At 34.2% G+C, this 22,595-nt stretch overlaps 2 protein-coding genes across 2 annotated transcripts; both read left to right on the plus strand.

Moving 5' to 3' along the window:
• The first annotated feature begins 3,747 nt into the window (after positions 1-3,747).
• LOC143601251 (hypersensitive-induced response protein 4-like) lies at positions 3,748-4,614 on the plus strand. Its single transcript, XM_077078737.1, has 5 exons — positions 3,748-3,759; positions 3,835-3,955; positions 4,037-4,128; positions 4,206-4,302; positions 4,487-4,614. The coding sequence occupies exons 1-5, from the start codon at positions 3,748-3,750 to the stop codon at positions 4,612-4,614; spliced, it is 450 nt and encodes a 149-aa protein (XP_076934852.1).
• A 2,651-nt stretch (positions 4,615-7,265) lies between these two features.
• Positions 7,266-12,622, plus strand: LOC143601348 (short-chain dehydrogenase TIC 32 B, chloroplastic-like). Its single transcript, XM_077078806.1, has 7 exons — positions 7,266-7,587; positions 8,530-8,761; positions 8,852-8,931; positions 9,863-10,016; positions 10,941-11,019; positions 11,449-11,536; positions 12,390-12,622. The coding sequence occupies exons 1-7, from the start codon at positions 7,371-7,373 to the stop codon at positions 12,620-12,622; spliced, it is 1,083 nt and encodes a 360-aa protein (XP_076934921.1). The 5' UTR covers positions 7,266-7,370.
• Positions 12,623-22,595: the final 9,973 nt, after the last annotated feature.

Consider the following 22,595-nt stretch of genomic DNA (forward strand, 5'->3'; position numbering starts at 1 on the left):
TCTATCTTTCCCTGAGCATGCACAAAAGCAAAGTGTGCTCGAAGAAGGTTTGCATGAGTAGAACAAAGTGTGCTCGAGACCAAAAGATAGATTTAAACCAGGATGTGCTCGGGGTTCATGTGCTCGAATCCAAACTTGATGTGCTCGATATAAGATATGCTCGAGATAAGCTGTGCTCGAAGTAACACTTAGTCATTTTACATACTCGAGACCATTCTTATCATGCTCGAGACATCTAGACTTCTTTTCTGCATCATCAATCAATGATTTTCCATTACAGAACCTGCTTGAATATTCCCTTTGCATCTTCCATCTGCTGCTACAAACAATGATTAGATTGCTCCTAGTACCTGTTCATTCTTGACTTCTACATATCAGATTTGTTTCAGCAGCAATGTTCTTCAATATTCCCTTTACTGTTCAAGTAGCACACTCATATCAGAACAATTTCAAGCACATAAAACCCTAATTTTCAGATCAAGAACCAAGCTTCTTCATCTAAAATTAATCGCTGTAGCAATATCCCAGTCATCTCAATATTAACCATCTATCTTCAATCTATCAACAGCCGTTACAGATCTGAAAATCATCTTCAATAACAGTTTTGCCCCAAAACGAGCTAAAAACACTGTTACATCAGATCTGGACCAATATGACCAAATAAACATGAAATTGATGTTGAATCTCCGAACGAGTCATCAACCCAAACATCAATCCATATAAATTTTACCCAAATCATCAAATAATTTCAAAACCCTAAAAATTTTTCAACAAACCTCATTGGCTTAACGTCCATGGTGGATTCAAGAACGAGGTGAATCAGATTCATCGGTTAGTCTGAACGATTCGGCGACCTGCTCTGATACCAATTGTAAGAACCGAGCCCCGGTGCGGAAGCGTGAATAATGGTCATTATTAACGGTGGAGCTCGGATCTGAGCTTGGATCGAATCGTATTCGCTCTTGAAAGGGGTTTTGGACGGATGAGTGGTGTTCGGGAGAGAGCCTGAATCGATTACAATGAACAATCTCCTGGATGAACAAACATATGCAATCGATTTACAAAGATAAAGAGGTGGCAATATGATTTTATTAACCAAAAGATTGTCATTACAAATCACTCATACATACACGCATACGTACAATAAAGATCAACCACCTCCAGGAGAGCTCATCCTGGAGGCGGCGGCTCTCTCAAAGAGATAAACCCTAGATCTCACACAATACACAATACACTCATTTCTAGAAAAATTAACAAATACATCTATTTATACTAGTCTAGCATGTCTTGGTCTTCAAGCCATCCACCCTTGGTTGAGACCAAAAATATTAATTATTTTTCACCCATAATTATAATAATTCGATGCGTCGGTCTAAAATATAAGTCCCAACAGGAAGTTATATACAAGTGAAACTGGCAACTGACTATGTTTTAACGATAAAAAAAGGAAAAACAAGTTTGACTATTGAACATCTAGAGAAGCATTACAAAAGCATTAATTAGTCAAACAAAAGATTAACAAAAGCAATAAATTGTTGGTCGGGCCGGGTCGTATCCGTTGCACACTCCTAACACATTACAAGCAAATGACCCAAATAGATGCAAATTAAAACAAAAGTTGAGCTAATAAGTTATGTTCTTACATAAATAATTCTAATGATCATCACATAGCATGCTTTTAACTCAAACCAACAACATTCACGAAATAATAAAATATAACGCGATATCTTTTATTGTTGAGAATAGAGTAGCCATTGATGTTCAACTAGATCTTCTTGAAGTTGATGATGAGCCGAGTTATCTCTAATACGAAGATGACGTTCAATGAAGTCCATAAACTCACATGTATGAGTGCGCGACAATTCAGGGAGATCATCATCAAGTTGATCATACTCCATATTAAGATCGTCACCATCATCACGTTCATCTTCAATGATCATATTATGAAGAATAACACATGCTTTCATTATATTTGTTAGCACACTCACTTTGAACATTCGTGAAGGTCCTCGAATGATTGCAAATCGTTGTTGAAGTACTCCAAACGCTCTCTCGACATCTTTTCTTACAGATTCTTGTGCTTTTGCGAAATGTTTGTGCTTGTTCCATCTTGGTGCTGGAATCGTCTTTACAAAGGTTTGCCATTTAGGATAAATGCCATCTGCAAGGTAATACCCCATAGTATAGTCGTTGCCATTAACTGTGTAATTGACTGGAGGAGCACGCCCTTGCGCAAGTTCCGTGAAAATGAAAGACCTCTCTAGCACGTTAATGTCGTTATGTGAACCGGGCATGCCAAAAAATGCATGCCATATCCAGAGATCATATGAGGCAACTGCCTCTAAAATAATAGTAGGATCACGAATGTTGCCAGAGTACATACCTTTCCAAGTTGTGGGACAATTTTTCCACTTCCAATGCATGCAGTCGATGCTTCCGAGCATTCCAGGGAATCCTCGTTGATCCGCAACAGCAAGCAATCGAGTAATATCATTGGTGTTTGGTGAACGTAGATATTCAGTTGAAAAGATATTTACTATCGTCTCACAGAATTTTTTGAGGCTCTCCATTGCGGTGCTCTCACCAATGCTTATGTATTCGTCCATAAAATCTGCGGTAACCCCATATGCCATCATTCTAAGTGCTGCAGTTATCTTTTGCATAGAAGATAAACCGAATCTTCCGACATTATCTCTTCTTTGGACAAAGTATGGCTCGTGAATCACTACCTCATTTAGAATACGGAGAAATAAAGGACGACGCATACGAAATCTTCGTCGAAATAGATCTGCAGGATATATGGGATTTTCTGCAAAATAATCGCAATATAGACGCTGATGTCCCTGAATATGATTACGCCGAATAAACCTACGAAGCTTGCGAATACATTGTCCTTCGTCATCTTCGTTAAGATCAACATCATTATCATCTTCAGAAGATATGTATGTTAACAATTTGCGAAAGAATGTACGAGGCATGTGATCAAATATGCAATTAACTCAACCTGTCAAAATATATACGAGTTTTATCAACGCCAAAGATGAAATATGTTACAACAACTATATTGCTTTTTATTTGTAATTCACAAACAAAAAATGAACAAATAAGCTGCTGATCATGCAAGTTTTAGCCATGAAACTGGAATTATAATAAAGCTACACATTCTGTAATGAAATGATTAAGTAATTTCACGAGTAGCTTCAATTTTTCTTGGTGTTATAAATGTTGGATTGTTGGCAATTGCTAGACCTATCTGCATGCCACTTTTTGTTTCTCCTTGCAATTATACCCAATTCATGGGTAAACTGCCACAAATGACAACCCAGCCGTCATAAGACTGACAAAGCGCAGTTATAAGAGTAGCAGAATGACAACAGTTTACCTTTAACCAGCCAAACAATGTGCAGTTACATAGAGAAGCATTATAAAAGCATTAATAATATAATAATGTATTCAAGTAATTTATAATATGGAATCTATTATAAACTGTTCGGTTTTAATGGATGGAATGGGAATGCTCTTAGGGTTAGGGTGATGAGCAAATTTAAACTCTTGATCGTCAATTATTAAAACTTTAGGCCTTTTTATTGCTACATCATTGGTGTAAACGACCAAGCTTGAGCTCGGCTCATTTTCACTTACTGAAGCTCGAGCTTGGGTGGTACGGTTCGTTTGCACCCCTACACGCAGTTAATCAAAGTAATCATTTATCATGATTGTTTTTTCATTATCATCTTTGTTCCATAAATGTTGAAGATTGTAGTATACATTCACAATGAACCATGTGTTTTAGTCTATTAACTTAAAAGATTTAAACAATTTTTTTATTTGCAGGTCAATGTGTTTGTGCAAATAATTTTATCAATTCAGTATCGAGTAATCAAGCAAAGTGCCGATGATGCATTCTACGAGTTGCAGAACCCTGCTGAACAAATTCAAGCTTATGATTTTTATGGTAAATATCACATTTTTTTTGTCCAAAATTGTAAAATCTTTAATAAAAATCTTATTCTTTTAAAGACGGCTTTCATCCCAGTTGTACTTGCACAAGTTCCAAGAATGACCTTGGATCAACTCTTTGAACAGAAAGATGAAGTTGCAAAAACAGTATTGGAGGAACTTAAGAAGGTATATTACTATATTATATTAGCAATATATTTATGGTTTAGAACCATATGAAATTACAATTGTGTCTCCAATATCAGGTGATGGGAGACTATGGATACATGATAGATCACATTCTAATAGTGGACATTATACATGACCCCTCTGTGCGTATAGCAATGAATGAAATCAATGCAGGTACTTATTTGATCTTACCTAATTTGGGCATTAATCTATTTTGTGTATTTAATGTTTATGAGCGAAAATAATAATATCTGCAGCATAAAGGCTTCAACTTGCTAGTGTATACAAGGGTGAGGGTAAATTACATGAAGATAGTTGGAATCCTATAATAAATATAATGAAATTGAGCGATAAATAGAGAGAGGTGTACCTATTGCAGCTTGTATCGGTGAACACAAGGGCACCAATTGCTTCGATTCGAACCGGGACTCTTTGATTTTGGTGTTTGATTTGCTTCAGAGGGATGGAGATGGTAAAGAGGGCTGACGATTTTGCTTCAGAGAGAATCAATTGCCTTTGGTTTGCTTAGAAAGGCCGATGAACCCTAGAAAGATGATAGCAGTTGAGAATTGAGATAGGGTATGCTACAGTAGCTTTTCATATATGAAAAGTTACTGTACAATATTTTCATTATTTAGAGATGAAGAATATGGATAGGGGATAGAATGGAGTGAGTAATTGGATGATTTTTTTTAAATTATAAAGATAGTGGGTGTTTTGATGGTTGGGATGGGAAGCACTATCTAGGAAAATATGCATAGATACATAATTGAAATTTAAAACTTTTGAGATATTAAAAAGCTTTATAGTAGATAAACACCTTATTTGGAAATAGTAATATAACCGAAATTGATTAGTAAAATATTTTGGCATAAACATGAGTTTTTTTTAACAGCCAACCAAAATTTTATTAAAAACAAACGGAAAAACATACAACAATAGGCCAGCCACAACGGGTAGCTGATCGCAGCTCAGCCACCAACCCACATGGGCAAACAGAAGCCCAAACAAGCCACCAAATTCCAAATTAAATGAGTTGCAATTTTCCCATGACAAAAACGAGTCACTTAATTTAGTTTTAATTCATGGATAGTTAAGAGCTTTGATGTATCCTATTATGCCCGTCATCATCGCCAACTTGCCATAAAAACCATATCGGTTCTCGCATTCCACAAACACCAAAATATAATGAGACAAACTGCGTGAAACGCCTTTCTTTTTAATTTTTTTTAATGAAAGATGGTATAAAAAGTTAAAAATCAATAAACATGCCCCTCACCAACCGTGTGAATGAAAATTAAACACGTTATAATAATATTTATAATATATTTATTTAATATTTTTTTCAAGAGACAAAATGGTTAAAAAGTGAGTAAATGGGTGGAAAATTGGACCATAAAGACAATGAAAAGATATATACGTGAGTGACATGGTTGGTTGCACGCACCAAAAGCACTTTTGTCTTCAACACATTATTTCAAAATCCCACAAAATCTATTAACAGGTGGCAATTCGATTATGTTTCATACTATTCATAAAAGCACATATTTATATCAAGGTATAAAAACGATTTAAATTTAATTATCAAACTATGTGTTACGTAAGTTGTGAATTGTTATATGTCAGTTCGTCATAGACGACATATTGTAGACAATGGATTCACATTTCACATCAAAACATGTGCTATGTTCGAGTAGAATGTGAAGTTAAATTATTTGTTTTATTATTAATTTAAAATTAAAATTAAAATTAAAATTCAATAAACATGCTCTCACACCCTCGATTTGGCTCACACTAGCACCCTCATGCCACTTTTCGCGCCTCTATATCACAGTGTTCACGCCCTTTATTGCTCCAGTTACTTAGGCATTCAACCAAAGATAATCAACTTAACAATGAAGCTGAAATTGAGTACTCTTATCATTCTATCAATAGATATTGTTACCGACCACTTGGTCTTAAGTCTAAATGTTGGATAAGATTTTGCATTTCTAAAACACAAAGGTTTAAAGTCTCATCGTTGTTAAAAATGTGTAATGAATAGAAGTGGAAAATAGTTTTTGATGGAATAAGGGTTAATGGACCGGACGGGTAGCTCCACCAATTCATATGTATTAATTGACATAGTGACATATAATTAATGATTTTATAACACACCACCTAGATTTACGGTTTGTAGCATTTTCAATCATTAAAGAGGCTCGTTAGAGCATTTGGTATAATGTATTTCCTTCTAGATCTAATAATAATAATAATAATAATAATAATAATAATAATAATAATAATAATAATAATAATATGAAAGTAAATAAGAAAAAGGATGAAAAAGAAAAGAAAGACAAACTTATTAGCAATAGGAGTTTTATCTAGATGTGCACGTGTGAGAGAGAAGAAACAAATAAGTATGGATGTTACGCGGTTGTTTATGGGATACCACCTTTTTCTCTTATTTCTTCCTCTTAATCATTGTTGTGGTTGGTGCATGGCCTAACACAATTTATCTGCTCATAACATTTTGGAGCTTTGTAAGGATTGTGTTTGGTGAATATTATATACACATATCTAAATATCCCTATATAAAACCAAAATCACCTATTTAAATGCAAATATCACACATGTTAAATCAATTGAATATGCAATACTCAGGCAGTTTCGTAGAAGTCGCTAAATGCTAGTCAGACGATAGGGTAGGATCGGATTGAAATTTATATGCAGTTTTTCAAATATACACATACATATCAAGTTTTATATATAAAATTTTCAATTTTGACCAAATAACGATTAAGCGGCGACTAGTCGGTGGAGTACTGACTAGCTATTAAGCGGGAATTAACCATGCTAGTGGTACATGAGTTATAAATTAAAAGTAAATATATATGAGCAAACAAGAGTTCTATATAGTATATACAAAATGATATATATAGCCAAGCACATATATTATGGCAAGAAATGTATGTTGTCACACATGTATGTATATATAACTCATTATTAAAAGGATGGAAGACAACATTGACAGTGAGTGTAAAGAACAATAATAATTATTACCAAGTAGAAAGAAAACCAACATTATTAATCATGCTTTAATTCCCACTCGTAATAACTTGCTTCACTTTGAAATAACTCACCCTAGCAATAAATACACAAGTCAAATATTTTGACTTACTAGACCAACTCCTCTAATAACAAATCTTACTGGTTAAGAGTGAAGACCACCCACTTATGGTGGACCATGGAGTAGGAGAATGTTGAGAACCACCATATATATTTGTTTCTATCTATTTGGTGTCATTGCAATATTGGTGTGGAGGGTTGTGATAAGGTGTAAACAAAACATGAAGGGAACTGTTAGATACTTGGCTGGGATTGCAGGTCAAAGTGGATATGGATCAAAGTCAACTGCTGAACAAGTTACTCAACATTGTTCTTCACTTCCTCCTCATCTCACTGCTATTGTCACTGGTATCTTGCTCTCATTTTCTTATGTTCAAAACCATATATGATTGGTCATCATTAACATGATTCACATGTGATATCTAGTTACTCCAACATTAGATTAATATATATGTTCAAGAACTCTATATATGCTATATATGCATTTGCATTCGAATAATGAAAACTATGTCAGATATTATGTGTAATTGATCAATTATATACAAGGATATATACAATGAGAATAATCTAAAAACTACAATATTAGCTAATATAGAAACCATGTAATTTTTAATTACGACTCTAGGTAATTTATTCTATCTAATGGTTCGTGGTTGAATATGAAACTCCAAGTCTTTTTATATTATCATCAATGAAATCGTGCCATTATTAGGTTATTTTACGTTTGTATCAACGTTCACGTGTGATCTGACACCTGATATATAACGACTTTTACATTCCAAGTTTTAGTTTCAAATCACACACGTTAGTATTAAACTTTGGCCATGTTGATTTCTTGTGAGGAATAGCATAAGTTTATAGGCTTAATACCATAATTTTATATATTTTATACCAATATTATATATTTTATATGTTGAGCAAAAATTGGTTTTGTCTTTCCTGTATACCTTTTCTCATTGGTTTACACTTTACACAAAATCACTTCTATCCAGACAACTTCCATGACAAAATCACAGTCATGTTTACCCTTTTTGGTAGGTTTAATTTACTGCATATTTCCTTTTCCTCTGACAGTAAAGCCTAAGGTAATAAATTTAACATTTTTTATGTACCATAAGCTAATATTGAAGTTAAAATTAACTTAATTTTTTTCCATGTAATATCTTGTAGATAAATCTTGACATACAATTGTATAACATATATAAATGTTTATAAGATATTCTTTAGATTTTATGTGTGTTATAAAAAGTGACTAACTACTAATTATTTCATTAACTTGTCATTAATAAGGGGCTACATCCGGAATCGGGGCAGAAACCGCACGTGTGTTAGCAAAAAGAGGGGTTAGGATCGTGATTCCAGCAAGAGATCTACGAAAGGCGGGTCAAGTGAAGCAAAGTATACAAAGGGAAACCCCTAATGCGGAGATTATAATTCTAGAGATTGATCTCAGTTCATTTGCTTCTATCAGGAAATTCTGTTCTGAATTTTTGTCACTAGGCATACCACTTAATATTCTCATGTAAGATTTAAACTTGGTTCCGTTAGATCTTTTTTTACATGTGTTGTATGAATATGTTACTAATGATGAATATAATATTTTTTTTATTAGAAATAACGCAGGCAAATTTTCCCAGAAGCTAGAGTTCTCAGAAGATAAATTTGAGATGACTTTTGCTACAAATTACTTGGGTAATCTCTTAACTCCATATGCACCCATACATAGAATTTTGAAACTTTTTAGATAAAAAAAATTAACGTAAAAAATAAATAGTTAAATTATCTATATTGCATATAACATAATAAAAGTTATTTATATATTATTACGACTAAGCTATAGTTTTTTTTTTCTAACTAAATTGATTATTATTATGCTATTTCATTTGTTGTAATAATTGTTAAGTTCAAAACTTTTTTATGATAATAATTATTCAAGTTTAATAATAATTGCTTTACTTTTTTTTTTAATTGCGATGACCATTCAAAATGTTAACTACAAAATATTTGAACCTAATCACTCTATTTATTTGTATATTTCTCACATAAAGATATATATGTACCTTATCCACCCTGGTCTTTTCGTATATATATTCTATGTGTTTTCATATTTCAGAATATCTTACAGGAATATCCTCTTCAAAATATATATTTAATAGTCTTTATTTTAATTTATTGTAAAAAATGATTTTTTTTGTTTTCCTTGTAAAGAAATATCTTTTATATTTCTTTTTATATTCAGACAAAATATAAGCAAGGGTCAACTAATGTCGCATCGATTAGCGATGTCAATAGTTAATGGGCTGGAGCACTTCAAGTGGTGCTTGTACCACCATTTCAAATAAAAATACAAAAAGAATAATAATAATAATAAATAAAGTGGTATCTAATAGATACTAAATAAATATAATAAATAATAATAATAATAGTAATAAATAAAGTGACGTCATGAACATTTTATATTAACACATGATATCTAATGTTTGTTGTGTCAACAAATTAGTTGAAACAAATATAAAAGAAAATCTTTGACCTGTGCATTCGGGTTAAGTTTTTATATGTTTCATTTCATGATTATTATACACAATATATTAGTATATTTTCTTTTTTGTTTTAATTATAACAGGCCATTTCTTCTTAACGGAACTTGTGTTGGAGAAGATGATAGAAACGGCAATACAAACGGGAGTTGAGGGAAGAATAGTAAACGTTTCTTCTGTAATTCACGGCTGGGTTAAAAAAGACCATTTCAGTTTTAACGGAATGCTGCAACCAAAATAGTAAGTGTTATCCTACTAAAAAAATTGTTAAAATAAAAAATATTTTTGTAGGAAAAGTAAGAAGAACATAAAAGTTATGAAATTATGCTAGCGTATCTTGGGAACTGTGTAGCTTAAACACTAGATCCTATGAAACTATTTATAATTTTGAAAACTATTAATATCGCATACTAAATCTTAGATCCAAAGACATATATATTTTTACTCTTCATATATAATATATCTATATATCATGCATGCAATATTCAATGATTCATCGTCATGGTGTAGTTATAAATTTTATTGCATATATAGATATATACATTTCGATATGATTGCTTTGTATCATTTATAAATTTACTAAGGGTGTGAATAGGTTGGCTTCGGGCTAAAACAAACAAAAAACTGATTTTTTGGTTTTTAGGTATTTAGTTGGGCTCGCAGTTTGATTTCGATTTTTTGGTTTTACCATTTGGGCTTGCAAGTCTTGTGTTGGAGTTTAAGTTAACAAAAAAATCAAACTGCGAGCCCAACTAAATACCTAAAAACCAAAAAATCATTTTTTTGTTTGTTTTGGCTTCGGGCCTAAGTTATTTGTTAGTTAATAATGTATTTGATATATACATTTGAGCTAAAATATTTGAGTTAAACAATATATTAAGTAACTATAAATTACTTAAAATTTGAAACAAAATGAAAATTTATAATTCGGTCCAGTTTTTTCAGTTTTAATTACACGTGAAACTGAAACCAAATCGAGAGTTCGGATTTACAGAAACACAAACCCAAACCGTCAATTGGGTTTCATATGTACCCCTAGCATTTACTTCATACTTGTCCCGTTATATTCCATCTACGTAAAAATATTTTAGAATTCATTTAATGTAAAAGAATATCATTCTTCAATATTGTTTTAATTAATTCTCTCTTTAAATTATATCTCAGTTATAATGCCACCCGAGCATATGCACAGTCAAAGTTGGCCAACATAATGCATGCAAATCAGCTCGCCAAACAACTAAAGGTACAAACCGTAATGCATCACTTATAACCAGCAGACGATATCCGAGAATCCTAAAAAGTTTTGGGCTGAAAAAAAATTTGGGTTTTTAAATTAGTTGAATAATTAGGGTAAAACATTAAATATAAATATATTTTTTTTCAAAAAATATATATAACTTAAAAAAATAAATAAAAATTCAGGCCTATTAGAGTGTTGTGTCGGGGTCTTTCGATCACTCAGTCCAGCCAGTCCTACCTCATAGCCGGCCTTGACAACCAGGGTAACGGGTGTGCAAAGTCGGTTCGGCTATGGGGCTTAACCATAACCATAACCGAGCTTTTCGGTTTTGAAAAAAATGCTCACCTTTAGCCAAATTCACGAACCCACCAAACCTATTTTCATGATGGCAAATCTTATTAATTAATTTGCGTTTTATTTTTTCTTTTAAAGGCAATGAATGCAAATGTATCAATCAACGCAGTACATCCAGGGATTGTGAAAACCGGCATCATCAGGGATCATAAAGGCGTTATCACAGGCATGCATATTTGCCACTATAAACCCCCTGTACTTCTTGCTTTAAAAGTTGTGCAATAATAAATTAATAATAATAATAATTAGAGCATTCTCAACCGATCCCTCATCCCCATCTTTATAATTACACTAAAAATCACTATGTCTCTCTCTTATTTTTAATTAAATAATATTTTTTTGTACTTTAATCATTATAGTTTTCTCTCCACCCTATAATTTACAAAAAATCACTACCTTTTCCCAAAATTTACAATAAATCACTACATTTTTTCTCTTCACCCTATAATTTACAAACTCTTCTCACAAAATTTTGGGAAACGGGATGAGAATCTCTTAGAGGGTGCAAACTAGCCAAACGATCTACTGAAGATCCGATCAATAAAAAACTCAACACCAGCCGAGTTTTTTTTTTCTGGCTCCAGCCGAGTCTGAGCCTCAAATAAAGCTCGTTTAGTAATCGAGCCCGCGCTTGAGACTTGTATAGGAAGCTTGTCTACGGTCGTCAGCCGTTAACGAGCCTTATGTGTTTTTATGTTTGACATATTTTAGATTTTAACGTATTAATTCATGCTGCATAGCCAAGCTAGAGCCGAGCTTTGGCTTGATTAAGGTACTGCACGAGCTCGAGCCGTGCATTGCCTTGTCGTTTAAGGTTCTTCTCAATAATAATAATAATAATTAACAACATAGATAAATAATTAAAAATAATAAGCACGCTGAGTTAGAGCTTTAGAAAAATAGCTCGAAACGAGCTTAGCTCGGCTTGTTTACACCCCCAAATTAGTTATAATAATAATAATAATAATAATAATAATAATAATAATAATAATATTGTTTTCTTTTGTTTTTGTTTTCAGATTCTATTTTCTTCATTGCTTCCAAGTTTCTCAAATCAACCTCACAGGGTGCCGCAACCACATGCTACGTTGCGTTGAGCCCGAAACTGGAGGGCGTGACGGGTAGGTATTTCGCAGATTGTAACGAGGCTCGATGTTCTTCGCTAGGCAGTGATGATTCCGAAGCACATAAGCTGTGGATGCAAACTCGAGCACTCATCCAAAAACGCCTAAGAATTCAACTAAGACTTTGAACATATATATATTTTTATTATTTTTCGTTCGATTATATATACATCGAGCTCGTTGTATATGTGTAGATATAAGTGTAAATCACAATATTTACCAAGACGAGGGATAAAGTGCCAGAAGTTGGTTGGTTGAGTTAAATGTGTTAATTTAATTATAAGAAACAGTCATAATTGTTTTTTGTTATCAATAATGCCTGACCTCAACGAATGATGACTGACATGTCATTAGCTAGTACAAAATTAAAGACATAAGCGTTACGCTAACAAATTTCATATCCGATAAAAGTTGTATATTTTCAAACTTTAATAGATATAACGTGGGTGGCTTTTGTAATTAACGATTGTAAATCAGTTAAAATATGCTAGAAAATAAACATGTTATTAAAAATAACATCTGAGTTGTTTACAAAATAGAAACACGTAATTTAAATTTTGCTATAACATAAAAACATACGAACAACATGAGCGTTTTTGGGTAACGACTTTTTATATGTTGTCATGCAATCCATTTTGGTTGACGTCCATACGAGTTATCTAAACTTTTGAAATAACTGCCATAAAAGTAATTACATTTGAAGCAAAAAAACTGATACATGGCCTGTACAGGTTGTATACCATCTGTACGGCTCGTATAGACCATAAAATAATTATAAATATCTGGCCAAAGTACAGCTGACATGCTGTCTTTATGAGTCGTATAGACCCTATATGGCTCGTATAGCTTTATACGGCTCGTATAGGGTCTATACGAACAAGAATATCTATACGACTCGAATAGGGTCTATACGGCTCGTATAGACTGCAAAAAGCTGTCACACTGTCACCTCTGTACGCATGTTAATAAGTTAGGTCTGTACGACTCGTATAGGCCTTATACGAGCCGTATAGCCTTATTCACACACCATGGAGATGGTGTTTGTATATAACAACCCTTTTCTAAATTTTATAAAGCCTTACGGGTCATGGGTTGCAACATAAAACGAGTCATGAGTCATAATATAATAGGAAATAGTGACATGATGTCTACTTGGCATCTATGTGAAGTGCCTAATTAAATGCCATATGGACATGTTGTGTTGCTTTAATAGTATAGTTATATTAGATTTATAATACAAACGATGTAAGCGCATGTACACTTATTGCAAAAACAAAGTAAAATGGAGGGTTTAAATTAAACTTGGAAAACTTTTTATTTGTTTTAAGGGAAAATCTCATAGAATATTAACCTACTTTCAAAAGTGTTTCACTTAGGTCACTGATGCATATTTTTCCCTAATCGGGTTACTAAATCTTCAAATCAAGTCTTAACAATTTTTTTGTGCGTCAAGAAAGAAATGGAGGATAAGATGTGGGGGTCGGAATTTGCAATATATATAGCTAAATTTAAAAATTATAAAATCACGTTAATTATATTAAAATTTTAAAATAAAAAATAAAGTTCAAAAATGAAAAAGGCTAAAAAAATGTTAAAACCTTTAATTTAATTAAACATGAAAGTTGAGTGACTTAATTGAAGCACTTTTTAAAGTTAAGTGAACTAATTAAAACACTTTTGAAAACTGGTTATACTCTATGAAAATTTTTACAAGTGATTATTAAATTTGCTAAGACCTCCTAAGTAAAGCCCACGTGAACTTTTATTTAAGTTTCTAACAGCCCATACTTTAATTCATAGTTAAGCACTTAAATCTTAAAAATTACGAAGCCCACTTTTGATAATGATGTCCACAGTCCACGAGAATTTACAGGGATCCAAAATGCAATTCTTGCCTTCTTGGTGGGCCAAACCAAGAAGATTAATTCAGCCCATATTAATTATTCCATCACTTGTTTTTGGCGTTTTTTGCTATTCGAAACATATACCCTTTTTCTTTGTACTCAAATTTACTTGGGACAAGTAACAAATATCTGTGCAATTTCATATACAAATACCATTGTAATCGAACTAAAAGACCCTGCTAAATAAAGAGCATAACCATCACAATGTTTTACGATTGATTTATTTTTAATTTTAGTTATATTAGATGTGAGCAGATGAAATAACTCGCGCACACTCATTCCGCTTAACGAATCATGCAATATAACTTAGGCACTTTTAATTATAGATGTAAGGCTTGTTTTAACTTCTACAATGTAACTTTATATTTATATAGTGCTTTAATTAAATGATGTATTTAAAACTGAATGTCGTATACAAGTATACATACTTTCGTTTCTTCATTCAGATAAATTACTTAAGATGAAAATAATAATGAAAAAAAGGTTCAAAATGATGACAAATATTATGGAAAGTCCTTTTCAATAATAGTAAAACTTTGCCCTAGTCTTATGTAAACCCATAAGGCTAAATTAATGTGTGCTAAAAATAAAAGCAGGCCAACATATGCCAAAAAAGGTAAAGGTCACTACTTAACTTAGCCTTAAAGGCATTAGCAGGCCTTGTAAGTTGTAATGAGACAAACTGTTAAATATTTAAAGCCCGTTAAATTAGCTGCCTAGTAGTAACTAGTAACTTCACTTATATTTTGGAAAAAATATTGTCGCTAAACATTATAGTAAATATTATACTTAACTAATGGAATACAAACAAATGCAAATTTTATTTTACGATTCAGGAGTTATTTTTCATCTATTATTAAAATAATACAATTAGTTATTGTGTTATGTTTGAAAAAAAATTGGCATGAGTAGTTATCATGTCGTGTTCATGTCTAGCACCACAGGGAGTCGCATACTATATCGTTTTGCATATGATTCATGCCAACCCTACATAGACGAGTATAGTTTCTTTAAGCATATTTTTCCATAACTTTTTTTGACTTTTTTTTATAATATAAATAAGTTGATTAATTCATTATTAAAATTTTAAGAATTTTAAAAAATGAAAAGAATGAAAATAAAGCATAACAAAGAAAAAAAAATCAGAAAATAATTTTTTTTAATAAAAATTAGACATTTTGTTAAGGTCAAAATGCTTGCTTAAATAAAAAGTAAAAATTATACATTTTGTTAAGGTCAAAATGCTTACTTAAACAAAAAGTAAAAAAGAAAATTAACGCCATTTAGTAGAAAAGACGTAATATGTTACAAAATAATGAAATATGAACACCTATAACAAATTTTGTACCTATTAAAAGTAAAAGATTTTTAATGAAAATTATAATTCAAATTATAGATAATTCTATTATAAGTTTATCACTTTATCTAAATTTAATATTTTTAAGACAATCCCATCACCATCCAAGGACATATTGATACGACAAAATACGTTGAGTTTGATTTGGACGAGACATGTGTAAAAAGGTTCCTTACGTAAAATTAATTGGAATACAACTATTTTTATCGTCTATAATGTTTTGTATCATGCTTTGTTTGTTGTAGTTTTCTTTAAAATAATAAATATAATGCTCTTTTTAAGGAATTTATTAAGTGCACGTTACGACGAATTTATTAGCTTATATTGTGTCTTTTAAAAGTATATCACATGTGAAATTGCACGTCTTTAAATATATGGCTATTAAGTATACATATATTATTCTTAATTTTCTGGTTATGAGTGAGTTATAAGTATTTCTACTATAATCATACTACAAAATATAGCTCACTGTAATGTATGAAAATATTAAAAATATAACTCCGGTTATAATAAAAAAGCATGATACAAAAAGTGTTATTATTTAAGTATTTACAAGTTCTTAATGGTGTATTTTTTTTAGAAAAATTATATGGTGAGGTATTTAGCAAAAACATATGTTTTCAAATACAAAACATTATCAAATTAAATAATAATAGACGTAAATACAAATTTTGTCCTTTAAACATAACCAATTTATGGGTTAGGTTCTTTAAAAAAAATTACTTTCACTCTTAATCTTTAAATGACAAATTACCTTGTTTTTTTGTCCTTTAACTTAACACCCATCCAGAAAGTCAGTTAAGTCCCCAAACATATGCAGATCTCAAACACATTATTACTTTTCAAAAAGTTAATAAGTTATAAGTAAAAATAAGCAATCCCGAACACCCCCTTACTAACAAAAGAAGCTTGGATCCACCCATTACTATCCCTTTACCACACCACCATCGAACTTGAACCAGTATCGCAACCGCCATAACTGTCTGCATCATCACTGTTAGCCACCAAATCATCATCTGCTCGAATTCAACCATCTCTTGCATATCTGAAACACCCTTACCAACCACTTATCTTCCCTCTTTACTTATACCATAATAGCCATCAAATCCACCCCCAAATCATACATCTGCACATCAAATACCACAATAATCATCCCTCCTGATCGAGCCTCATTTCCTCTCCATTAACCCTAATTCATAGCAGGTTTTTTTTTTCCAATTCTGGTGATTCAGTTGAAGGGATAGGAGATGAAGGTGTCTGGCGACGGTTGTAGGCGAGGCGGTGGCTTCAGGTTGCCATAACGGTGGTGATGGCTGTTTCCAGATCCGGATATGGTGACGGCGGCGACGGTGACCGTTTTTAAAAGGATCTCGATATGTAGTGGTGGTGGTGGTGGTGGTAATGAAGATGGGCTGATTTTAGGATTTCATAACTAAAGTGGTGGTGGTAACTTAAAGTTTACTGACGATGATGATGGTTTGAGGGTCCAAAATTTTTAAACATGCCATGAGTTAACTGGCTTTTCGGATGGACGTTAAGTTAAAAGACAAAAAATGAGGTAATTCATCATTTAAAGGATAAGAAGTGAAAGTAAACATTTTAAAGGATCCAATCTATAAATTGACTATGTATAAATGACAAAATTTGTAATTCTGTCATTATAATAACAGGTTTAATTGGAAACTTTAAAGAGCCACAAGAAATATATATATTCAAGTAAGTTTTCAAATCTACCTATATTATTAAGTCGAAACCATTCTTTCACATGTCATTCAATTAGAGTAGTCAACTTAGGGATGGCAATGAAACCCGAACCCAATGAGAAAACCCGACATAAATGGGACGGGTAATACCCGACCCGTTAGGGTTTGGGATTAGTTTTGAAATTTTTCACGGGTTCGGGACGGGTTTGGGATTTCTAATATACCCGATTACCCGGCCCGATTACCCGATAACATAGACTCATTTACCCGATTATATACCCGATGTACCCGATATAGCTTATTATATTATATATATACACTATATTCCAAATATATTATTTGACGAAACGTGTTTATGTCAATTTTTTGAGATATTTTACCTTTATGGTAACAACTTTTGTAATCGATCAGTTATATTTTGTCAAAACCCTGGTAGAAACCAGACGGGTTTTGAGCCGTGTATACCCAACGAGTATTTTGTGAAAAGCCGAAACCCGACGGGTAATTACCCGATTAAAACCCGACGGGTTTGGGACGTGTTTGGGATGGGCTTTTATAACCGGGTATGGGTTTGGGAAAACCTAAACCCGACCCATTGCCATCCCTAAGTCAACCAGGATATCAACTAATGCTATTATCATTTATAAAATTACTAAGTTACAAATGTAACTTTAAATGCCGTATCAAATGAGGCTTTTAAATATTTATGTCATAAAATTTTATTGGTCGTTATTTATATCTTATGAATCCATAAGGTGTGTTATTACATATATTATCAAATTTAACTTTTTTGTTTTACTTTTTAGTCACTCGTGTATTACACGGGCTATATCCTAATACTTTTTTATAACAAATTAAATTCAATAAAAAGTTATAAAATAATGTATGATATCTTAGAATCTCGACATTATCTATTTGGATGATGATATAATTTTTAAATATTATCAAGAAAAGATAGCCGGTACTTTTTTTAACAACAAAGACCATCCTTGATCACCCTAACAAAACGACCATCCTTCCATTCGATAAAAAAGACGTTGTGACCATAGTTACCGAATTCGCCGGAAGACCTGCGAATTGCGAATTGGTTCGTGAGGAACTCAAACGAAATTCGCTATGTTCCGGTTCGCTCCGGTACAGCATATCAAACAAACGAATTCGACGTTCCAATTCGCTCCGGTACGCTATGCCAATTTCTGATAGCGGAGCTGCCAATTTTTCCGGAAAAGGAGGAAATTGGAAGCGATGGCGGCTTATTTGAAGTTAAGAACGTGGGTGGTTTTGTTGTAGGTTTTAAAAAGTTTGGTTAAATTGGCATTTAACCCCTTAAATTTTCACCAACTTACATTTAGTCTCTAAAGTTTCTAAATATTTACATAAAAACAATAAAAATAGTAAAATTAGTTTGTGTTTATTAACAATTAACTCCCTCTATATCACTAGTTTTTATTTGATATATATATATACCATTATATATAAATTATAAATAGCTATTTTTTTATTTGAGTATATCAAACCAAACTAAATGGTGCACCGTACCAGTTTGTACCGAAATGAGTCTGCCCCAACCGTACCGAATACGTTACCTTTAGCGAATTGAGTACTCGAACCGCGAACCCATACATAAGCGAACCGCGAATTAGGTAACTATGGTTGTGACCCCACTCACCCACTTAGTAAGGCTGTGTGTTATGGTGGGGGCTTCGAAGCCCCTCCACAGCGCCACGTCAGCGCCACGTGGGCACTGGGGGCATCGAAGCCCTTGGGCATAATGCCCCTCTATGGTGAGGGGGCTTCGAAGCCCAACATTTTCCTTTTTTTTATAAAACAAAAAAACCAATACAATAATATATAATACAATAAAAAAATACAATAATACTAAAATACAAAATAAATTAAATAAAAAAACATATAAAAAAAATTAAAGCTATGTGATGTGGTTAAAATAGCAAGGGCTAGTTAAAGTGCGACGTTATTATCACTCTTTTGGCCGTGTAACATTCGTTACTTTTCAAACCCGAAAACCCGACCCATTTCGATTTTTCAATTTTGTTTATAAATATATAAATATATATTTTGTAATATTCTCAAATTTCATTTATCATTCGTTCATTTCTAGTTCATTTTGTTCAAATAACGAATCTACGGGATTTAAAGTTTCTGTTAAAACGAGTCTCAATAATACATTAAATATCCAAATTATAACTTCTCATTACATTTCAAACGTCTCAAAGTACAAGGTGCAATTGATAACTTTATTTTAATTTCTGTTTTAGTAAAGCTTCAAAGATAAAGGGCTAAAAGTGAAAATACATTTAAATTATATTATTAATATAATATAACTAATCAGCCATCTCCTTCATTCCCCCTTTTCCGATTTGGGTTTCCGGCGGCCGGAATCCGACGCCGGCCACCTTAAAAAGCCTCCTTAAACGTGTATTTTAACCGGATATTAACATTGGTTTAAATTAAATTAATATAATACGTTATTACCCCCCCCCCCCCACCTCCCTTCCGCGCCCGCCTTCCCCTCCACCGCTACCCCCTCCGCGCCCCCCGGCGGTGTTTGCAGCCCCACCGCGTCCTTCTCCCCCCTCCACGGCGCCAATAGCGACTAGTGTAAGAAATAGAAACCCACAACTAAACAAACACTTGATTCAACCAGAAAAAAAAAAAGAAATTATAACTCGTATCTGGTACCCTTTAATTTCTTGATTCAGTATGGAGTCATAGTTCGTAAGTGGATACGTAACAAACGAGCTATATTATATATTTAGTTATTAATTCCATATATTATATATAAAAAAAAACTACCATCAAATTGAAATGTGTTGCTTCAAGTACGTAAGCAACGTTCCACTTTTGATTTAAACAACGTTATTAATATAAACATATCTTTACGGCCGAAAGAACGAAAGTTATCCTTAAAACAAGGAAAGAACCTTCCTGAAGAAACACCAGTCGAACCCCGACAGATTACGAGTAACCTGAGGGTTAGATAGACGTTTCCCACGAGGGGTTAATTCCGGCAAGATGGTTCTTCCGATAACCTGCAAAACAGACACCGTGAGCTCGTCACTAAGAAAGGGGGGGGGGGGGTTCCTCCTTGTGACCACCCTCCGGCGTGAGAATCAGTCTATATTACTCTTTGAATATAAAAGTATATTAAGAATATTAGAGCAGTTATCAGGTAAGTTATACAAGATATTAGATGATGAAATGATAATACCATTTGATGTCTTTTATAGCCGAAGGTGGGTTTCCAAGGAGGTTTAGCCGGCCTACTACTCTGCCAACTGTGGCCTACACACGTGCTCTGCTGGTAATTGGTGGATAGGCAGCGGCTGACAGTGACCAGGCGTGCTGTTCACTTTTCCTTTTCCACCAACTACAGGCTAGGCACGTGGTATGGCAGGAGTTGGTGAGCAGGCGGTGGCTATTGGTCACAGTGCTGTGGCGTGTTGTCTGCCATGCTGCTGTCAGTGAGCTGTCGTATCGTTGGTCAGATCTTTTGTCCATACCTCGTCAGGTATCACACAAAAGATCCTCCATTATTATACGGACTGGCTCATTTAGGCGGGAGTTTTCCCCCTCCCGCCTTTATGCGGGAATGTTCCCGGCTTTGCTCATTCCTTCTTCAGGTGACTACTGAATTATTATGAGTTTGAGCCTTATGCGTGTAGCCATGCTGCGCGGGTGGCCAGTCCCTAATGGCGGGTATCCGTACCTGCGGGAACAGGCGGATACTTGGAAACCATAGGGAGGCATTTCCTGCGAGACCAGCTTGCGTACCGCATGTGAGGTCGTCACAACTCTGAGCGTGGTGGGTCCTGCGGGTTTGGTAGGTCGCGGCGCAGACGTCCCTATGGTGATGTCTGCGGGTTCAACTGCGCAGACGTCCGTTTAAGGAGTCTTGCGTGTTCAACTGCGCAGACGTCTCCTTTTAAGGGAGTCTTGCGGGTCCTAACCACCTCTGCTGGGACCTACCTCTTCAAGTCCCCCCAGTCCAATGTTCTTCTCATGAATGTTTAATAAAGTGAGGTGAACTTTTGGACTTAAGCAAGGGTTTTTGAAAAGGGTTTAGTTTTATGGGTTTTCCGCGGGAAGTCTTACCCACGGGTTTCCCAATGTTCTGCTTGATCTCTGGGATGATGCGGATAGGTCTGTAACCTCCCTGCAAGTCAGGAGCGTTTAGAACCTTTTGTGTAGATTCTCCATGAGGTCTTGGTGGTTTTGAACATAGTGATCAATCATGTTATAACCACCAATTCCATCCTGAAGTTTCAAACAATCTAGTTCTTGACGTTCCCGCTATGCGGGGATGTTAATCCCGTTTCTGCAAGCATGGCCCAGAAGATCCTTCTTGGTTTCAATTCCCATGGAGTGCTCGGTATGCGAAGGGTTTTGCCTTGACGCTGTACCCGCACTTCGTCTTATTAGTTACTTTACTCCCAAGGTATCCCTGGCGTTAAATCCCTGCAGGGCTAGGTGCGTGAAGGGTTTTGCCTTAACACTGCACCCGCATCTGACTTATGGTTGCCGAGGTGTTCCTGGCGTTTAATCCCCTGCGGGCGCTAGGTATGTGAAGGGTTTTGCCTTAACACTGTACCCGCGCCCGACTTACAATTGGGTGCCGAGGTATGACTTTTTACGGGTGTTAGGTATGTGAAGGGTTTTGCCTTAACACTGTACCTTTGCCCGTTTTGTAGTTGGGTGGAATGCCAAGATTTTTTCTGCTTCACTTCCCTGTGGGTGTTAGGTATGTGAAGGGTTTTGCCTTAACACTGTACCCGCATCCGGCTTCATAATTGGGTTTTCTTGGCCTCTGTTCCCTGCGGGTGCTAGGTATGTGAAGGGTTTTGCCTTAACACTGTACCCGCACCCGACTTACGGTCAACTGGATAGCTAGGGTAAGGGGTTTTTCCCGCTTACTTTTCGAATCTTTTTGAATCTTTGAAATTTGAAAAGTTGGTGAAAGGATAAGAACAGTCGTCGTGTGACGGTTTCTTCTGACTGTGTCAGGACGTGCTGGCAGTTATGGCGACGTGACATTATATGGTCATTCCAGACGCTTTTTACGGCGCGTGGGCGCGATTTTTCGGGCGCGTGGCCGTAAAATTAATGGCACTCGTCCTTT

The sequence above is a fragment of the Bidens hawaiensis genome, unplaced genomic scaffold (genome assembly GCF_021521415.1).
Source record: "Bidens hawaiensis isolate Kalapana, Puna unplaced genomic scaffold, B.hawaiensis_p1.1 tig00000237_1, whole genome shotgun sequence".
NCBI classification, from domain to species: domain Eukaryota; kingdom Viridiplantae; phylum Streptophyta; class Magnoliopsida; order Asterales; family Asteraceae; genus Bidens; species Bidens hawaiensis.